General features: G+C 39.8%; 1 protein-coding gene across 4 annotated transcripts in view; it reads right to left on the bottom strand.

Moving 5' to 3' along the window:
- Positions 1-17,228, bottom strand: part of LOC121524854 (myocyte-specific enhancer factor 2C-like) — a 64,009-nt gene that overhangs the window by 7,404 nt on the left and 39,377 nt on the right. For 3 of the 4 annotated variants that reach the window (XM_041810383.1, XM_041810382.1, XM_041810384.1), the window contains 6 exons: positions 5,046-5,189; positions 3,452-3,644; positions 3,322-3,366; positions 984-1,150; positions 229-358; positions 24-144 (listed from right to left, as the gene is read on the bottom strand). In XM_041810383.1, the coding sequence (XP_041666317.1) occupies positions 24-144; positions 229-358; positions 984-1,150; positions 3,322-3,366; positions 3,452-3,644; positions 5,046-5,189 (800 nt within the window). The remainder of the gene's footprint in view (positions 1-23; positions 145-228; positions 359-983; positions 1,151-3,321; positions 3,367-3,451; positions 3,645-5,045; positions 5,190-17,228) is intronic. The other variant, XM_041810385.1, reaches the window with a different exon arrangement.

The following is a 17,228-nucleotide window of genomic DNA, read 5'->3' as shown; positions in this document are numbered from 1 at the left end:
AGACAAAAAGACCAGCAGCTCACCCCATGTGTCCGAGTGCTGAGTGCTGCAGATTCTGGATCTGCTGCTGCTGCCAGCTCACTGATCCCAGACCAGAACCTCCAAACCCGGACAGAGAGGAGAGGTCGCTGCCCAGGGAGAACTCTGAGAGACACAGAAACACACTCATCAAATCCTACACAAGGCAGCCTCATGTCTGCTGCAGGCGTTTGCTTCTGCTGCTCTCACCTGTGCCGTAGGACGAGGAGAGATTGGACGGGTACCCCCCCATCCCCTGTCCTGGCAGAGTCTGAGCAGAGAGCGACACGGCCGGGGTGGAGAGAGTCTGAGCCGTCTGAGAGTGATTTATTCTCTGATTCTGGAGAGGAAAAGACGAATTTATGAGATATTATACAGCCACAAATACTGAGAATTTAACACTTTTCACCTGATATAATGATCAATAAGTATACATTATAAAGCATTAACATAAATGCTTGACAATGACTCACAAACACAGGGAGATAAAATGAGGAACACAGACTAATGCACGCCAAAACAAAGACAATGGCTTAATTCAATACCACAGCAATTAAGCATGGGTGGATTAAACTAAAATCACATAAAAGGACCTACAAATAACAAAATACCATTAGATTTGATACTACACAAGATATATTAATTATATTTAATAATGAAACAAATATAAGAGAACTAATGATGTTATAAATAAAGATTAATCAATAAAAACAGTCTAAAGAGCCAGAATTCACACACGGCTGGTTTAGCCTTGCATAATTTTGTCCTAATATCTGAGTATTTTTCTCATGTGCTTAAAGAAATACTCACCAACATGAGATCAAAATCCTCACACTGCAGCGCAGCGTTAAAGCACAGAGCCAGTTTTCATGCATGAATAAAGGACTGTACACAAAACTGAACACAGCTAAAAATGAGTCCAACAGACAGAGATGACGGGTGATAAAGGGTTAAACCAGACTCACGATGGTGGGCATGTTGGTGCACTTGTTGGCCGGGGGCATCAGCGTCCTCAGGTCGGGTTTACGGCTCAGGTTCATGTGAGGTGGACTCTTCTCCTGCAGGCTCTTGGAGACTCCTCCAGGAGAGAGGAGGCCGGGGGACGAGCAGTGACTGCTGTAGCTGCCGTTCACTGAGGATGAGGACAGGACCGGGGTTATCTTTACGTCTCAGTTTGATATTTATGCATGTAAACCACATCTAATGAAAATTACATGCAAATTCAGAGGGATACACTGTATGTTTTAAGAAAATAGCCAAGATATATGACTGAATCTGATCTGATTTCAGTCTCAGCGGTGTCATGGTCTAACTGGTGTTGAAATAATTGGTGTCACTCCCTTAAATATTCTATGATGCTGCTCGCTTGGAATTTATCAGCATCTTCAACACATCAGTGCAACTTATAAAGAGTGTGCTGGGCCACAGCATTCATTTACAGAGGTGAAGATCAGAAAATAAAATCTAAGTCTCTTTGCAGCTGTCTAAATAAAACAAAATAAACAACAGTGGCACAATAGTTGGACTTTGTGACTCCCCAAACACTTTCTGAGTTATTGTTATTGTATCTGAAACAAAATGACATTTTAATTCCCTGTTTATGAAACAGAAATATGCTAAATAAAAGCTAAATATTCCAGTCTGCTGGTTGTACAAGGGCTTTTAGGGGCCCTGAGACGGTTTTCAGGTCTCAAATTGGGCCGAAGTAAACTGAAGAGTTGGAAAGGCTGGTCTAGTAATTTCTTAAGAATAAGGTTGAAATTACCTTGTAAAAAGCTGGCACTTCACAGTTTTAACTCAGAAGGATGGTAATATTAAGAGTTCTCTACCCCTAAAACTAATTCTCATAATACTGTGGAAATTTTCCCATAATTTAGTGGGACTTTCCTCCAACTTTAACGCTTATCCTCTAACGCAGGGGTGTCAAACACAATCACAGCAGGGGCCAGATTCTGGATTTGGGTCTAACCTGAGGGCCTAACAGGGTCAATATTTAACTGTAAACTGTCAACCTCATTTTCACCAGTAATAAAATATAAAAAACAGCACTGATAATAAATCATTTGGAAATTCAAAAAAGCAAAAATAATAAGTATAAAGGCTCAAATCTGAGATAAAAATTTCTGGTATTTAACGCTTACCCTCCTGATATTGTGACGATTTTCCCATAATAAGGTGGTTATGTACCCTAACCCTAACCCTTACCCTTGTAATATTCTGGCAATTCTCTGGTTTTTAGGTGGTATTTAACCCTTACCCTCTAACCCTAAGTCTAATAATTCCCAGGTAATTTTTTAGTTTGGCCCACTGAATTCCTCCATGAATATTTTAAAATAATTTTTAAGGTTAGGGGGTATTCAAAAAAATTACCTTGGAATGATCAAGCAACTTATATAGAAAATTATGATCTTATTTCTAAGAAATTACTTGGTAAAACACCACCAAGCTATCAGAAAATTGACACAATATTATGAAAAAATTCTCATAATTAATACACTATTACTAGGTAAGTACTTCCTTATTATTACCAAGGTTTGACTTGGTAAAATAAAAACTTATTACTAGATAATTCCCACTTATTTCTGTAGAATTAGTCAGTAATTATAGCCCACTAAAATAAAGTGCTATTGAATATTGGCATTTTAATTTTTTGTCCGTTACCTAATATGCTTTGTTTTGGTAACTACATTATTGCTATTTGTTCTTAACTCTTTTTTTTGGTGTGACTGTATTTTTTTATAGTTCTATCACAAGAAATCCTTTAGTATTTCTTTACTGCTGTTGTTTTTATTGATTTCTCAATATGCTTCATTTTTATGTGCCTTTAAATTTGAGCAAATCTATCATGAATCTGTTATTTTTTCAATAACACTTCAGCTTTTTAGTACTACGATCAAGTCAGTAAATCAGAATCAGATATTTATATTTTTAGGAGGAAATTCAGCAATATTTTAGAATTAGCTGCCATGAAATACTTTTAAAAAGTTTGCTCTGAGTAAAATTTTACATTTGAAAGCATTATGTTCCATCCAAAGCAAATTAGAAATTAAATACACAATTGAAATCAGGCGGGAAAAACTTTATCAGTCTTAAACATTTCTGAGGTTGCTGACTTATTTGTAATGTTTTGTTGATGCTTGCATGGAAAAAAGAACTTTGAGGATAATTCAAGAAAAATCTGTGCTTTTCTTTCCTTAAAGATGAACCTAAAACACAGATTTTAAGCATTTCCAAGTAATCACCTGCTTTCCAAAATGGTCTTACATGAATTGATTGAGATATATAAATAAATGTTGGACGTACCAACGCTGGAGACCACCGATCCCGGCAGCTCTGATCCCATCAGTCCTGCAGGCACAGATAAGAAAAATTAATTCATGAAACACGGCTCAATCTTATTTTGTTTTAATGTCTGACGTTTACTTTAACACACCAGCATTTCCAGCGCTGGAGGGTCTCTGGGGGGACATGCTGTTCCTCTGCATGGATGTGTGTGCATGTGAGACGGGCAGCAGGTTGTGGTTGGAGAGACCGCAGCCGACGGCGGGGTGGGAGTACAGCAGACCGCCGGGGTTACCGCCAGGGAGGGAGACGCCCATGTCGTAGTTAGAGGGAGGCAGACCCTGCTGGACGGAGCAGGAGGAGAAAACAGAAAAATCAAACAATATCAGTACATTTGATATCATGGCTACTAAAATAGGAGTCCTAGACACACAATAATGGGTCGTTTCTTGTTTTTATTACCAAATAATCCAGGAAAAATCACCTGACTGCATGCTCTTCTTATTCTGGCTGCAGATTTTGGTTAAAAGTAAGACTAAGGGTTGAAGTTTTTAAAAGGTTTTCTATTTTTAAGTATTATCAAACATTAAAATAACCAAGATTGTGCTGTTTTCAAACATGTGATATTAATAAGCATCACAGTGTGGAAAATCTTTCAAACCTGAAAATAAATTCAGCAGATAAAGAAAAGAAATGTGTGCTCGGTAGATTATTTCTTTGTTGCTTCTTGTCAATAAGTCTCATACTGTTGGAAAGCCTGTTTATTTCCCTTTTAAATGATGCCACATTTGTAAGGAACATGCATTTGTGGGATGAGCAGCAGAGCTGAGTATGCAGGTTGTGCCCATGAAGCTTTGCTGGATGATATTGCTGACAGCACTCTGTCCAGACAATCCAGAAAAGACTGCACACAGCCAATCTCTGGTCTCATAGGCCTGCATGACTGCCATTCACCGTCAGACCCATTTGCACTGTTGTCAGTAACACGTGCACCAGAACCTGAACATGTGGAGGAATGTTATGTTCAGCGATGAGTCCAGATTTTTCCTACGGCAGCTGGATCGTAGGGTCAAAGTGTGGAGAAGACGCGGAGAACGCTATGCTGACAGAGTACCGATAGAGTAACATCTTTTGGTGGAGGCAGCGTGATGGTGTGGGGTGGCATCTCTCTCACTGGAAAAACGAGGCTCCCACAGAGCAGGGTTTATCAGAGACTACCTCCAGAAATTGGGAGTGGAGAGGATGGAACGACCTGCCAGTCCTGACCTCAACCCCACTGAACACTTGTGGGATCAGCTTGGGTGTGCTGTTGGTGCCAGAGTGACCAACACAACCATGTTGACTAAGCTGCATCAACTGGAAGAATGGGATGCCATTCTACAGTAGAATGAGGAGGAGGAGCCAGGCTGTTGTGGCTGTGTATGGTTCTTCTACTGAGCCTCCTGGCTGTTAAATGAATAAATTGTTAAATTGCCAATATGTCTTGTTTCTTCAAACTTCAATCATCAAATCCACCAAACACAAAACAAGAGTCAATGGCAGAATCAGCTTTTTGGCAGAGAAGATTTGGAATGTTTTATTATCAACATACTCAGCTCTGCTGCTCATCCCACAGATGCATGTTCCTTACAAATGTGGCTCCATTTAAAAGGGGAATAAACAGACTCTAATCTAGACTCTGATCTACAAATTCTCTTACTTTCTGTGCTAAGTTCAGAACAAGAATCCCTGAGGTGTGAGCTTACGCAGATTCTCTGTCTGTTGATCATCAGGTCGATGTCCTCGTTGATTTTGCGGTATTTGTCATCGGACTCTGGGCTCTGACCGGCGGAGTCGTCGGCCTCGATGTCGGGGCTGTCGCAGCCATTTAAACCTTTCTTACGCAGAGTCTGATCAGAGGGAACACAAACAGAAACAACAGGATTCTTTAAAATACTAAAGTACTCAAAATTCAACAGCATTTAAGTGGTAAAATGTGACAGATTAGCTTTAGAGCAGAAATATTTAATCGATACTTTGATCAGTCAATAGAAGGGGAAATTGCTCATAATAATTTTGATCATCAATTACTGTTGAAGGTATCCTGAAGAGTAATTTTTTGTAAAACTATACTTTATCATACGTTTGAAAAACTATATTTATTTTGTTTTAGACAAAACAAAGAATGCAAAAATGTACCATAAACTGTCAACCTCATCTTAACCTGTAACCAATTATAGTGGAGAAAGAAAACCTAAGATTGATAAATGATTTTTATTTTTTTAAATGATTAAAAAAGTCAAAAGTTAAAATCAAGATTTTTAACAGTTGAAGTACGAAATAAATTCAAATTCATGAGTTTCAAATTCAAAATAGGAGATAAAATTCACAAATATGAGTTTTAAATGTCAAAATATGATATAAATTTATAAAATCATGATTTTTAATGTCAAAATACTGTACAAAATTCAAAATCATGAATTTAAACAGTCAAAATACAAAAAAAAAGTTTTTAAAAAATCCTGAGTTTAAAGGTCAATATTTAAGATAAATTAAAAAACAATTGTTTAAAATGTTGAAATATGAGACAAAACATAAAATTATTAGTTTAAAAGGTTAAAAGATGAGAGAAAAAATAACAATTTGAATCAAAAAGGTCAATATTTGGGATTAAAAATTATAACTAGGAGTTGAAAAGGACAAGATATGAGAAAAGAAATCTAAATCACAAGTTTAAAGGTGAAAATATGAGATAAAATTCAAAATACTAAGTTATAAAGGTCCAAATATGAGACAAAATCGTATGATTTTAAATCAAAAAGGTTAATATTTGGGATTAAAATTCAAAGTTAGGAGTTGAACATGTCAAAATGTAAAATAAAATTCTACTTCATGAGTTTAAAACATCCAAATATGACTTAAAAATTAAAATGGGGAATCTAAATGTTCAAAATATGAGATAAAAGTCAAAACCAGTTATAATTAAAAAAAAAAAAAAAGATCTGGCGGGCCAGGTTTAACTGTACCACGGGCTGGATTTGGCCCCTGGGCCTTGAGTTTGACACGCCTGGATTAGATAATTCAGTAATAATACTCCCAAGCCACAGCTCTTCTGCTTTAGTTTTACAGACCAGAAATAATTTTCTTTCTTCATCATCAATATTTTATAAATGATGAAGAATTACAGTCACATGTCACACTTATAGTGGGGCATTTCCATGAATAAAGTTGGAAAACTTTCTTCTCAAACTTGCTACCTGTTTATCATCAGAAAGAAATGTTTCTTCCTTTCAGTGGCAGAAAAAAATGTTTTCCTCTTCTTTGTTTTTTTCTGAAGATTTATTTTTCATCTTTTCATAAGTGGATCACTTTAGTGCTGAAGAAATAAAAACACTAAAATATTTTCACCATCACCACACCAGGACCAGGTAATGTCCACTTTGACCACAAGAGGGCGCCATGTGAGTACATATCCTAACAGAGCTGAGCCGTCATCATCCTCCTCTCACTTCTGGAGTCAAACAGCGAAGCATTTTCAAAGGTAACACCTTCAATCAGGCTTGAATATGTTTAAAATTCTTTAACGTCAGAAATGATCTGACTTTATGCAGTTTTTATGAGTTAAACTTCTGAAAGTAAACTCAGTGTGGATGTGACGTGGTTCAGTCGAGGATTCATCTCAGTGTTGTGAAATCTCTGCTCTCACGTTGCTATCAGATGATGATGATCTGTTTGTACCTTTACATAAGCCTGAGCACGTTGGTGAGGTACTTTCCGTTTAATCTCTGCTTTATTTGACCTGTTTCAGATAAATATGTGTCTGTAATCTTGCATAATGAGCACTTAACCAAAATCCTGGAGCATGTTTAACCCAGGGCCCTCGCTCTGAACATGTATTAGGTCTAAATGATGAAAACATTTATGAAATGACTCCAGGAGACCTCTGCAGCGATCATACCGGCTGTAATGGCTGTGGTGTGACTGAATCACTGGTGGTCTCGTGTTTCAGGTCCATTTTCCTGTCAGGGATTTGATTTGGTACCGAGATGCATCACGATGAATAATAATGGGATGCAGCCTCAGTTTTGTGTATCACTGCATGTGGCCACGCCTTATTTAAGAGGAGCAGTCAAAAATATTTCATTATGTGTCTGAACATCATCAACAAAACGAGTAGACACTGCCACTGTGTTGATGCAGAGTCACCCAGACTATAACCTGTTAGAACTTGACTACTGACATGCTTACACACTCAAAAATAGAAACAAATACTACCATAAACATACTTCTTGCCAATGCATGCATCAGTAGAGATGTCAGAGCATCGCTGTGGCTGCAAAAATGCATGATGTAGCACACGCTTCAGATCAAAACAAACAGCTAACACGGACGAGGAAGTTTTTCTGCTGCCAGTAGACTGAAAGAAAAGGCACTGAATTATTTTGAGTTTCTTCAACCAGACATGAGTCATAAGGAATGCAACCAATCTGCACCTACATGACAAGATACCAGGCTAATTAGCAATTAGCAACGTCAGCTAGGCTTATGAAACCAGGGCGGTTTGTGCCGTCACATCTAGAACTGCATAGTGCTGTAAAGTTGAAATTTTCTTCAACTTCTAAACAGGATCAGATGTTTACAAGCAGAAATTTCATGTTTTATTTGTAAAGACAAGAGAGGAACAGCATAGCTGATAAAAAGGATTATTGTTGAATCTTCACCTGTCAGGTCATTGTCTAACTGCGGCGCCTATGTGGCGCAGGTGGCCTGGTGGTTTAAGGCACGCCCCATGTACGCGGTTGGCCCGGGTTGTGGCAATTTCCCGCATGTCTATCCCCATCTCTCCCTGTTTGGGATTCTATTCACTGTCCTCCACTGTCAATAAAGGCATAAAAAGCCTCGGCAGGGTTTACATATGACTGTTCAGTACTGATAGAACTTGTTTGGGCCAAAACGAGGAGGAGTCCAGGAGTATTACCAGGTGTGAGAGTGCTCCGACATAAGAAGAGCCATTGAGCTTGACCTTGGCTGCCCTTAATCAAGCCCGGCATTGTGGAGTATCGGAATCCTTAGCGCCCTACGTGCCAGAAACTTGCCCAGGGCTGTGTATGTGATTTTTCTCCAAAACTTCAGTCCATTTCGGACCATAAAAGTAGACATTTTTGGTCAATCTCATGCATCTATTAATAGCTCAGTGACTTTAGACAGAGTAGTTCCAGTTTACTTCCTGGATTTCTGAGGATTTGAGTAAGCGTTTTGATTTACTGGGCCCTCAAACCTCGCCTGAGCTAATATCCTCGACAATAGAGAACAGGTGCTGTAGTGAGATCTGTGCAGGGCATGTTTAATATCCAAAACCAACGTGTATCATGAGGCAGTGGGAAATTCCAAGCCTACACATCCTTACACAGTCTTTCTCCCATTATGTTGATGAACAGAGATGTATTTAGCCCGACAACAACCGTAGTAAACAGCTCTCAGATGCTCTACAGCCACCGTCTGCCACAACACAACCTGGCATTACTAAAAGTCTGTTTATAAACTGAGTAAACGGTCCTGTCGAGTGTTAGATATCTTTACTGACTTTGTGACTATTCCTAAATCCGCTTCCATCCCTAACTTTCACATAAGTTAAACCTCTTCTCTCTAAACTTGTGTTTGTGTGTTGTACTGTATGCGGTTTGTGGTTTGGCTCTCAGTCTCCTGCTTCAGCACTTCACAGCCCATTAGTCGGCTCTGTCACTGGATCACTGAAAAACACACTCACACAGAGAGACTGGGCTCAGCGGTTGGCCCAGAGCAGCTATCCCATTCATCCCAGTCATGTCCACCTGTTTGGCTGTGGAGAGAAGGAGTGGGGGTCTGATGGGGGGGGGGGGCAGGGTGAGGCAGCCACCACCAATGCTCGCCTGTGGACCGGAGGGATGGCCGTAGAAGGCTATTTTTTGCTCCGTGGCAGAGACTCTCGTCACTCCCATCCCTCCCTCGCAATCTGTCAATCTGGCTCGTCTATTAAAACATAAAACCGACTCCAGCAGCCCACTTTCCCCTCTTCAAACACACATTCGACATCTCTAGAAGACACCCACGGCTTCCTTCTTCAATAAAAGAAACAGAGCTGGTGTGGGTAACCTCCTCAGAGCAGCCTGGAATAGATCGCTCCTTTAGACCTACAATAACTGACCGTTTTTTCGCTTGTTTACAGTCCAAATAAACTCAACATCAGTAAATAATCACCTTTAAATGAGTTATCATTATGTTTATTAAAAGATCAAGTCATTGGAGGACATCATAGCTGTTTAAAGCTCATGTTTTTGGTCCATTTCATCAATCTAGGCTCATATCCTCACTTTTTTATCTCTGTTTTTGGTCCCAACTCACTACAAAGGGAGAGACCTGTCCCAGTGGGCTTTTTAGACCTTTATTTATAGAGATAGGATAGTGGAAAGAGTCAGAAACAGGGATAAGAAAGTAGGGAATGACATGCAGGAAAGGAGCCAGAGGCTGGGCCCGAGATCAAGCCGCTTGCTTAGACGAGGCGCAACCAAACTTCAAGGTCATCCTAGCCGCCGTATCCCCCTTATCTCTCTGCACAAAGAATTTTTGCAGTTTTTTCTTCAGCAAAACAGACGCTACTGAAGAGGAGAACAAGAAAAACATCAAGTGACCACTACAGGTTTTCAAAAAACACAAAAAACTCTCATGAAAAAAGAAAACACTGCCTGTAGCTGGTCTGAAAATCTCTCAAGAAAAAGTAAGAGGACAGCCATAGTAACCCCTGGCATTGAGACTTGTTTACCCTCCATGTGGACAATGGAGTCCATCTTTCTACTATGGATGTCTTTATCATTCTATAGACGTCAACAACGACCCTCTACCTACTTCCACGTCTACCATGGAGCTCAGAGGATGACATGGGCCCATGCTGCACTGATACCAAGGTTTTTAAAGAGACTAGAGATCATGAGAGTTCGCTTATTAACTACTAACTGATGAGGATGCTGTACTCAGGCACAGTACGGTTCACATTTCCCATGCACTATGTCTGAACCAACATGAATCCTGCCAGAGACCACGTCTACAAGCAGACTCAGGTCCAGTACCAACATAAGGCATTCTAGGGTCAATATTAGGGATGCACGTGGTTAAACAGTTTGTTTTTAGCTTTGGCGTTTATCAAACGCTCTTTTAAACTGCAATGACCTCTCGCCACAAGAGGTTGTGTAGCTTCAGTTAATAACAGCTGCCTTCTTGACTGAGTTTTCTCCCGGCACTTCACCAGATGTAAATATGCGAAGTTTAGCGTTAGCTTAGCAGTTAGCGCATAGTAGGATCATCGCGGTTTGACAGTTTAAGTAGTAAATGCAAATAAAGTGGTAGGCAGGCTGTCCAGGCTTGACCTCATTCGAAGTGAAAAGGCCACACATCAAAGCATGATATTACTCTAAAGAGGAACGAAGGCTGGCTGAGCTAGCTGCTAACATTAGCCCCGCTTTACAGAGTATAACAGGCTCACATCACTGACAACAACCCTGTGGGGATTCTGGCTGTTTTATGGGCATTTTCCAAGCGGCAACCTCCGGTCCTTAAAAATGAAGCCAATGCGGAAGTGCAAAAAATTGCAGTACAGCGAGTGTCCACTAGAGGCTGGCTGCAGGACCACCGGAAGTCCCGTCTGGACACCTGTTAAACAGCCAGTTTTTACACTAGAAATAAACTGGTTTACAGCCTGGTTCAAATCACCAAACGTGTCTCATTAGCTAGTGTCTTCATGTGCTCCCTCTGTATGGGGGATGAATTTTTTCATACCACAATTGTTTTGATTATATTGATGAAAAACCTCACTGAGGACTGATCGGCGTGTCTCATTTGATTGACAGATAGCTTGACAGGCAGATGCTACGTTTCTGTCATTCAGAATGCTAGCTAGCTAGCTGACAGGAAGTCGAGCTTAGTGGGCGGGCCGTTAAGTTGATCCAAAGTTCAGCTGAGACTGCGATTTCAATATGGAAGCCTCTGCGGATTGGCTTCAATAGCTGTTTGAGTCCGCCTAATGTCACACAGGGTTTGTCCAATTCTTTCTGCAGCCTATGGTATTTTCTCCTCTTTAGACCAGTCCGTTAAATCCCATTTTAAATTGGCGTTTAGACGAATAGGAACAGGTGCCTAGGACCATCCAATCAACTCAGATCAGAGCCTCAGTCCCTAATGTGAAAAGACCAAAAACATGGTTGCAGAAATTATTTATCCTGTTAATATGCATGTAAACGTTGTAGGCCCGCCCTCTCAAAAATAGAAACTAAAATAAAACAACATCTAGTCAAAAATTGTTTTTTTTAATGTAATGAAAAAACTTTGAGTATAAATGCCAAGGAGTTACAGTTGTATAATCCAATGTTATTTTACTTTATCTAAAGGTTTCTTAACGGACAACAAAGGAACTAGTAAGAAAAAGTTTCAAACAGAGCTGAGCTCTAAATGTCAACACTTAAAATAAAGTGCATCTTTCTAATTCTGCTGATCTTGGTTTCTGAATTTCCATGAAAGGACAACTGAATGAACATTTCCAAATCTCCACTTCCTGTGGTCATTTTTTACTGAAAAAACAATGAGTTTAAATTGGCTTTGAATCCTGACTAAACCAAACTCATGTTTTCAAACTCTAATAAAAAGCCTCTGAACCTACATCTCAGGGCGATGTAGTCGTCTTATAAAAACCTTAACTGAAGATTCTCTGACTTTTAAGCTTCATATTGAGCAACTTGACGTGCATGAAGCTGGAATAAGAAGATCCGTGTGTTTGTGCTCTAAGTGTGCCTTTGAGAGTTCTCTGATGTTCTGTTTTCTATCTTAGTGGATAAGAAAGGTTTGGTTAACGTCAGAATCTTCCTAAAACTGAGTAAGTGGGCTGAAAGAAGAAGTTCCTTCCTAGGAACAGTTGGTGAATTAATCCCACGGTGGGGGTCCTGAACTTTTGGTCTGGAACAGCTGATGTAAACAGGACCATAAAAGCAGTCAGCAGTGAGGAATCTGTCACAGTATCCTCTGCTGTATTGTCATTTAAATGCAGTTAATTAAAATCAGGATTCCCATGAGAGGTATGGCAAGAATCTTTAGAGCTTCTAAACCACTCTGGAGGAAATATTCCCATCCCCGTGGTCAGGAATGTGTGTCGGGGCGTGTTTGTGTTGTAGCAGGTGGTTTCAGCAGCTTCCTCTGGACAGCTGAGGAGAAGGAGGATGAAGATGCCGTAATATCACACCACCACCACCATCATCCCCTCCCCTCCTGCTCCTCCCAAAGCCGTCGACACCTCCGCCCGCTCTGCTTTACTTTTCCATCGATTTTTTTCTTTTTTTTTTTTTTTTTTTAATGGCTCCAGTTCCTTCCACTGGACTGGTTTTCGTGGGTGGTCTCCTCCTCCTCCTCCCTCTTCTTCACCACATCTGATGATGCTCTGAGGAGTGCATGTGTGCAGCGGTGTACAAACACCACACTGAGTAAACACTACTGTACACTACAAGCAGAAGTCGTGCAGTCAGAGATTTTTAAATAAACACAGAGATTTATTTATTATTTATTATAGAGAGCTTCAAGCAGTCAGCCCTGATTGACTGGTTACCAGTCCACGGTTCCTGACTGTCACTCAGCCGCTCCAGCCTTCACCTCAGACCACGAAAGGAGTAAAAATATTATTAGAATAGACAACAATGCGCTTTATAAGTAAAAGTAAAAGCCTGTTTTTAAAGGATTATTTCATTTATTTAGGGTAAAAGCCATCCAAACCTACCTGGCCCTATGTGAAAAAGTCAGTCCCCCCTAAACCTAATGACTGCTTGTACTCTTCCATGATGCCATTGTTGCCCAGTCTCTTTCTTAGTGTTGAATCATGACCTCTGACCTTAACTGAGTCAGTGAGGCCTGCAGGTCTTTAGATGTTGCTCTGGGTTCTTTTGGGACATCCTGGATGAGTCGTCCATGCGCTCTTGGAGTCATTTTGGTAGACCAGCCACTTCTGAGAAAGTTCACCACTGTTCCCAGTTTTTATCCATTTGTGGATAATGGCTCTCACTGTGGGTCACGGGAGTCCTAAAGCCTTAGAAATGGCAAAAATGAAAAAAAGCCTCATCTAAAGCAGGGGTGGACAACTGTGGTTACTCAGAGGGCCACATTGTCATGAAGTGTGTGATACTCTTACTTTAACAATTAGAATTACTTTGAAATTAAGACAAAAAACAAATGGATCACTTTCATCATACAAATAGCAATGTTTAACTTAATTAATCAGCTTGACAGAATTTCAGCCAATATAAAGAATAAATAAATACATAAATTGGTAATAATAAAATAAATACATAGCATTTTAGTTGTGCAATGAGCACTGATGTTTCTTGGCATATTTTCCTTTATTTTTGTGTCATACAAATGGATTTAATGATGCAATCAAAAATGTTTTTACAGCAACAATCAAAGCCAATTATATCTAATTTCTTGCCAAATACCAGTAATCAATGATAATTGCAGAAATGTTTCTTTTTTTCATACTTCCATGGCAGATTTGATCATGTTTCCTGAATTTCACAATTTTTAGACATTTGGAATTAACTAGAGCATCAGTTCTCAACCTTTACTCCTTAGAGCCCCCATGCTAATGTCTAAGACAAACTCAGCCCCCCCAGGACCCAGCTGGGAAAAGTAAACATCAATTTTGATTGTTTTCATCAAGAAAACCCTAACATAATAGGCCTATAGACTTATTTTGGACCACTACCTCTTGGCCAGGTCACTCTTGGTAAAGAGATTTTTGTTCCCAATGGGCCTCCATCTGATTAAATGTGTGAACTATCCATTATTAGAACAGTGTATTATCGCCACTCTGGAAAAGAAAAGAAAGACGTTTTTTTTAATTTTCAGGAAAAAACCTAGAACTTCTCATGTTTAAAAAGTCATTAATTCATGAGAAAAAATTAGACATTTTTCTCTTCAAAAGGTGTAAATGAATGTGAACCAAAACAAAGAATTTTTGAGATCATAAAGTTGAAAATCAAGCCACTATTTTCATTTTGGTTTCTTGTAATATTTTCTGGCTTAACACTTGTTGGTAAACGTAGGAATTTTAAAAAGTACATTTTTTAAGTTTCTACTCTCAAAAGTCAAGACTTTTTAAAGTCAGAAATTGCAGGATTATTTTGTAAATGTCAGAGTTTTAAAACTCTGAAATTCAAAGTTCATTTTCTTGTAAATATCCAACTTTACAATCTCCAAAATTTGGACATTTTTGACCTAAAACTTTTTTGCTCAGAATTTAGGAGATTCTCTTTATTTTTTTTTTGTTCTCTTGTTGGAGAACTAGACTCCTCTAGACCCTGGTCCCCCTTCATCTGACCTGACTGTAGAACAGTGATACTCAACGCATGGCTCCTGAGCCACATGTGGCTCTTTAGTGGTGAATTGTGGCTCTTCTATGTCTTCATTTGAAATTTGTTTTGTCCAGAAAACCTTAAAAAAAGGTCAACTTTGACCTCAGACTGAAGAAAGCTACACTGCTGTGCAGCTTTAGCTTTAACTGTAAACCTTTATTTTTTGTCTGTATGTTTCTATTGCACTTATTTGTAATTTCCCCTCTTATTTTTCCTTTTTTTTGCCACTTTTAATCAATTTTTCTGCTTTTTAAGCCCATTTTGCCACTTCTATTTCCCACTATCTTCCTATTTTTGGCCATTTTCTTTAAACCAATTTTTGACTCTTTTATCCAGCTTTTTGCTATTTGCAAATTTCCCCCCCTTTTTGCCATTTTTTGGCCACCTCTTGCCCATTTAAGCTACCTTTTGCCATTGAACGCCACTTTTTTACCCATTTTGCCACTCATGCTGCTTTTTTCCCACTTTAGTCACTTTCCGTTCATTTTTTTTGCAACATTGTTACTGCTTTTTGACCATTTTTACCACCTGTAACTCATTTTTTTCCCCCATTTTTGCCATTTTTTTTACCCAGTTTTTGTAGTTTTATGCCTACTTTGCCCATTTTCACCCATGTTTTGCCACTTCTTTGCCACTTTTTGAGCACTTTACCCACACTAACTTGTGTTTATTGCCAGTTTAACCCATTTTTGCCACTTTTCACCACTTAGATTGTGGCTCTTGCAAAGGTATTTTTCCAATAATTTGGCTATTTGGTTGAGCAAGGTTGAGTAACACTGCTGTAGAAAAAAAAAACAATTTTTCTGGGTATTGTACTCACTGTAAGTAGAATTTTTCAGCTGATAACTGCAGCATTCAGGTCCATTGTGAGCTGTAGAGAACTAACTTTCCTCGGTCCCCATTTATTCCTAACAGCTGTTGCCCACTTCCTGACCCCCACTAGTGCATCACTGGGATCATGTGACTGCAAACAACCATATCTTTCAATTAAAAATACAGATTTTAAGCTTATCTGCCATAAATGTTTTTTTCTGTGACATGTGTTCATTACTCTGCACTTTTCTGCTTCAAGGAAAAGAAGAAGAATAATGAAGAAGGAGAAGAAGGAGAAGAAGGAGAAGAAGGAGAAGTGGAGGTTGTGGGGAACTCAGACTGGGTTACTCAGCCTTAAGTCGCTCCTCTTCCTCCTCTTCCTTTTCCTCCAGCGGCTCACACAGTCATACACTCACACTCATCCAGCAGGCAAACCGCACTCACACACTCACAGCCCCGTCATGGCTATTCTTAGCCGTGTTCTGGGCTATTTTTAGACCACTACCGGTTTCCAGCCATTTAGCTGGGAGGGAACGCGGCCAACACAAAGGAACTGGACTAACTCTGCGAGCATATGTGAGCGTCACAGAGTGTGTATGTGTGACTTTACTGAGAACTTCATCTGTTTCTAATCTCAAACACTCACACAACCATGCACGCACAGCGGAGCGTCAAAATAAGGTTAACAGAGCAAAAGTGAGGAATGCAGAACTCCTCCGAGTTATAAATAGCTGCAAAGTTCCCAGGCTAAATGAACAAATACAATACGCTGATAGTTATCATGTAGCCTCACACACGGGGGCAACGTGCCAGCCCGCCACATGAGGGGGGAAAAAAACCATGACCAAAACAAAGGAGCCTCTCTTCGACTGAATTCCTGTCTGGCAGATTTTTCATTGGTGCAGAGCGTTTTCACAGCTACTACCATACAATCCTCACACTCCAAACACACTGACGAGTGAATATAAACGCCATAAATCATCGTTATAGTCATTATGCAAGCTGAAGAATCAATATTTCCTTTTTCCAGCTGCTCACCAGAGAGGATTTTGGTGCTTTTCTTCATCTTACGTGATGGAAAATGACATTTCTTTGAGTTCAGGACTGAGTCATGAAACAAAACTAGTCTGGACATGTTGCTCTGGACTTTAGAGAACTGTATCACACACCTCAACACTGTTTCTGACCTTCAGGAGACATTTCAGGAACACTCGTCATGCATCTGTTTGACTGCAAAATGGGTCTACAGTTTTACTTGGTGGAGAAGACTCTGGGTTAGTCAAGCATGCTTTGACTTTCTAGTGCATGGCCAGAAACCCCCATATGGATGGATGCATTTATGACGATGCATATTGAATACAATAGAATTAGTTCAAAAGCAATTAACACACAGTAGCATGAATCTGAATGTGAGGGTGCAACAAGCTTTATGCTGTAAAGGAAGTGGCTGGGGTGGAGGAAGTGAAGCTTCGCCAGCCGCAGCCGCAGCGTGGTGCATCAACATTAATGCAAGCAGGGATTAGTGACAAGTATGTCATATTTAAATACACCACTGTGTTGACAGAGAAGAGCTGTGATTGGCTGTTGGAGCTGGGAGGACATCAGCCATCAGCTGATCTCAGCTGGGCGTATGGCTACCATGTCCTGCATGAACTAAAATGAGAAAATTACTGCCTTTCGGCCATTACAAACTGCAGGCGACACATGGACATCATG

This window comes from Cheilinus undulatus, linkage group 17 (assembly GCF_018320785.1).
Source record: "Cheilinus undulatus linkage group 17, ASM1832078v1, whole genome shotgun sequence".
NCBI classification, from domain to species: Eukaryota; Metazoa; Chordata; class Actinopteri; order Labriformes; family Labridae; genus Cheilinus; species Cheilinus undulatus.
This window is presented reverse-complemented; position numbering and strand designations above follow the sequence as displayed.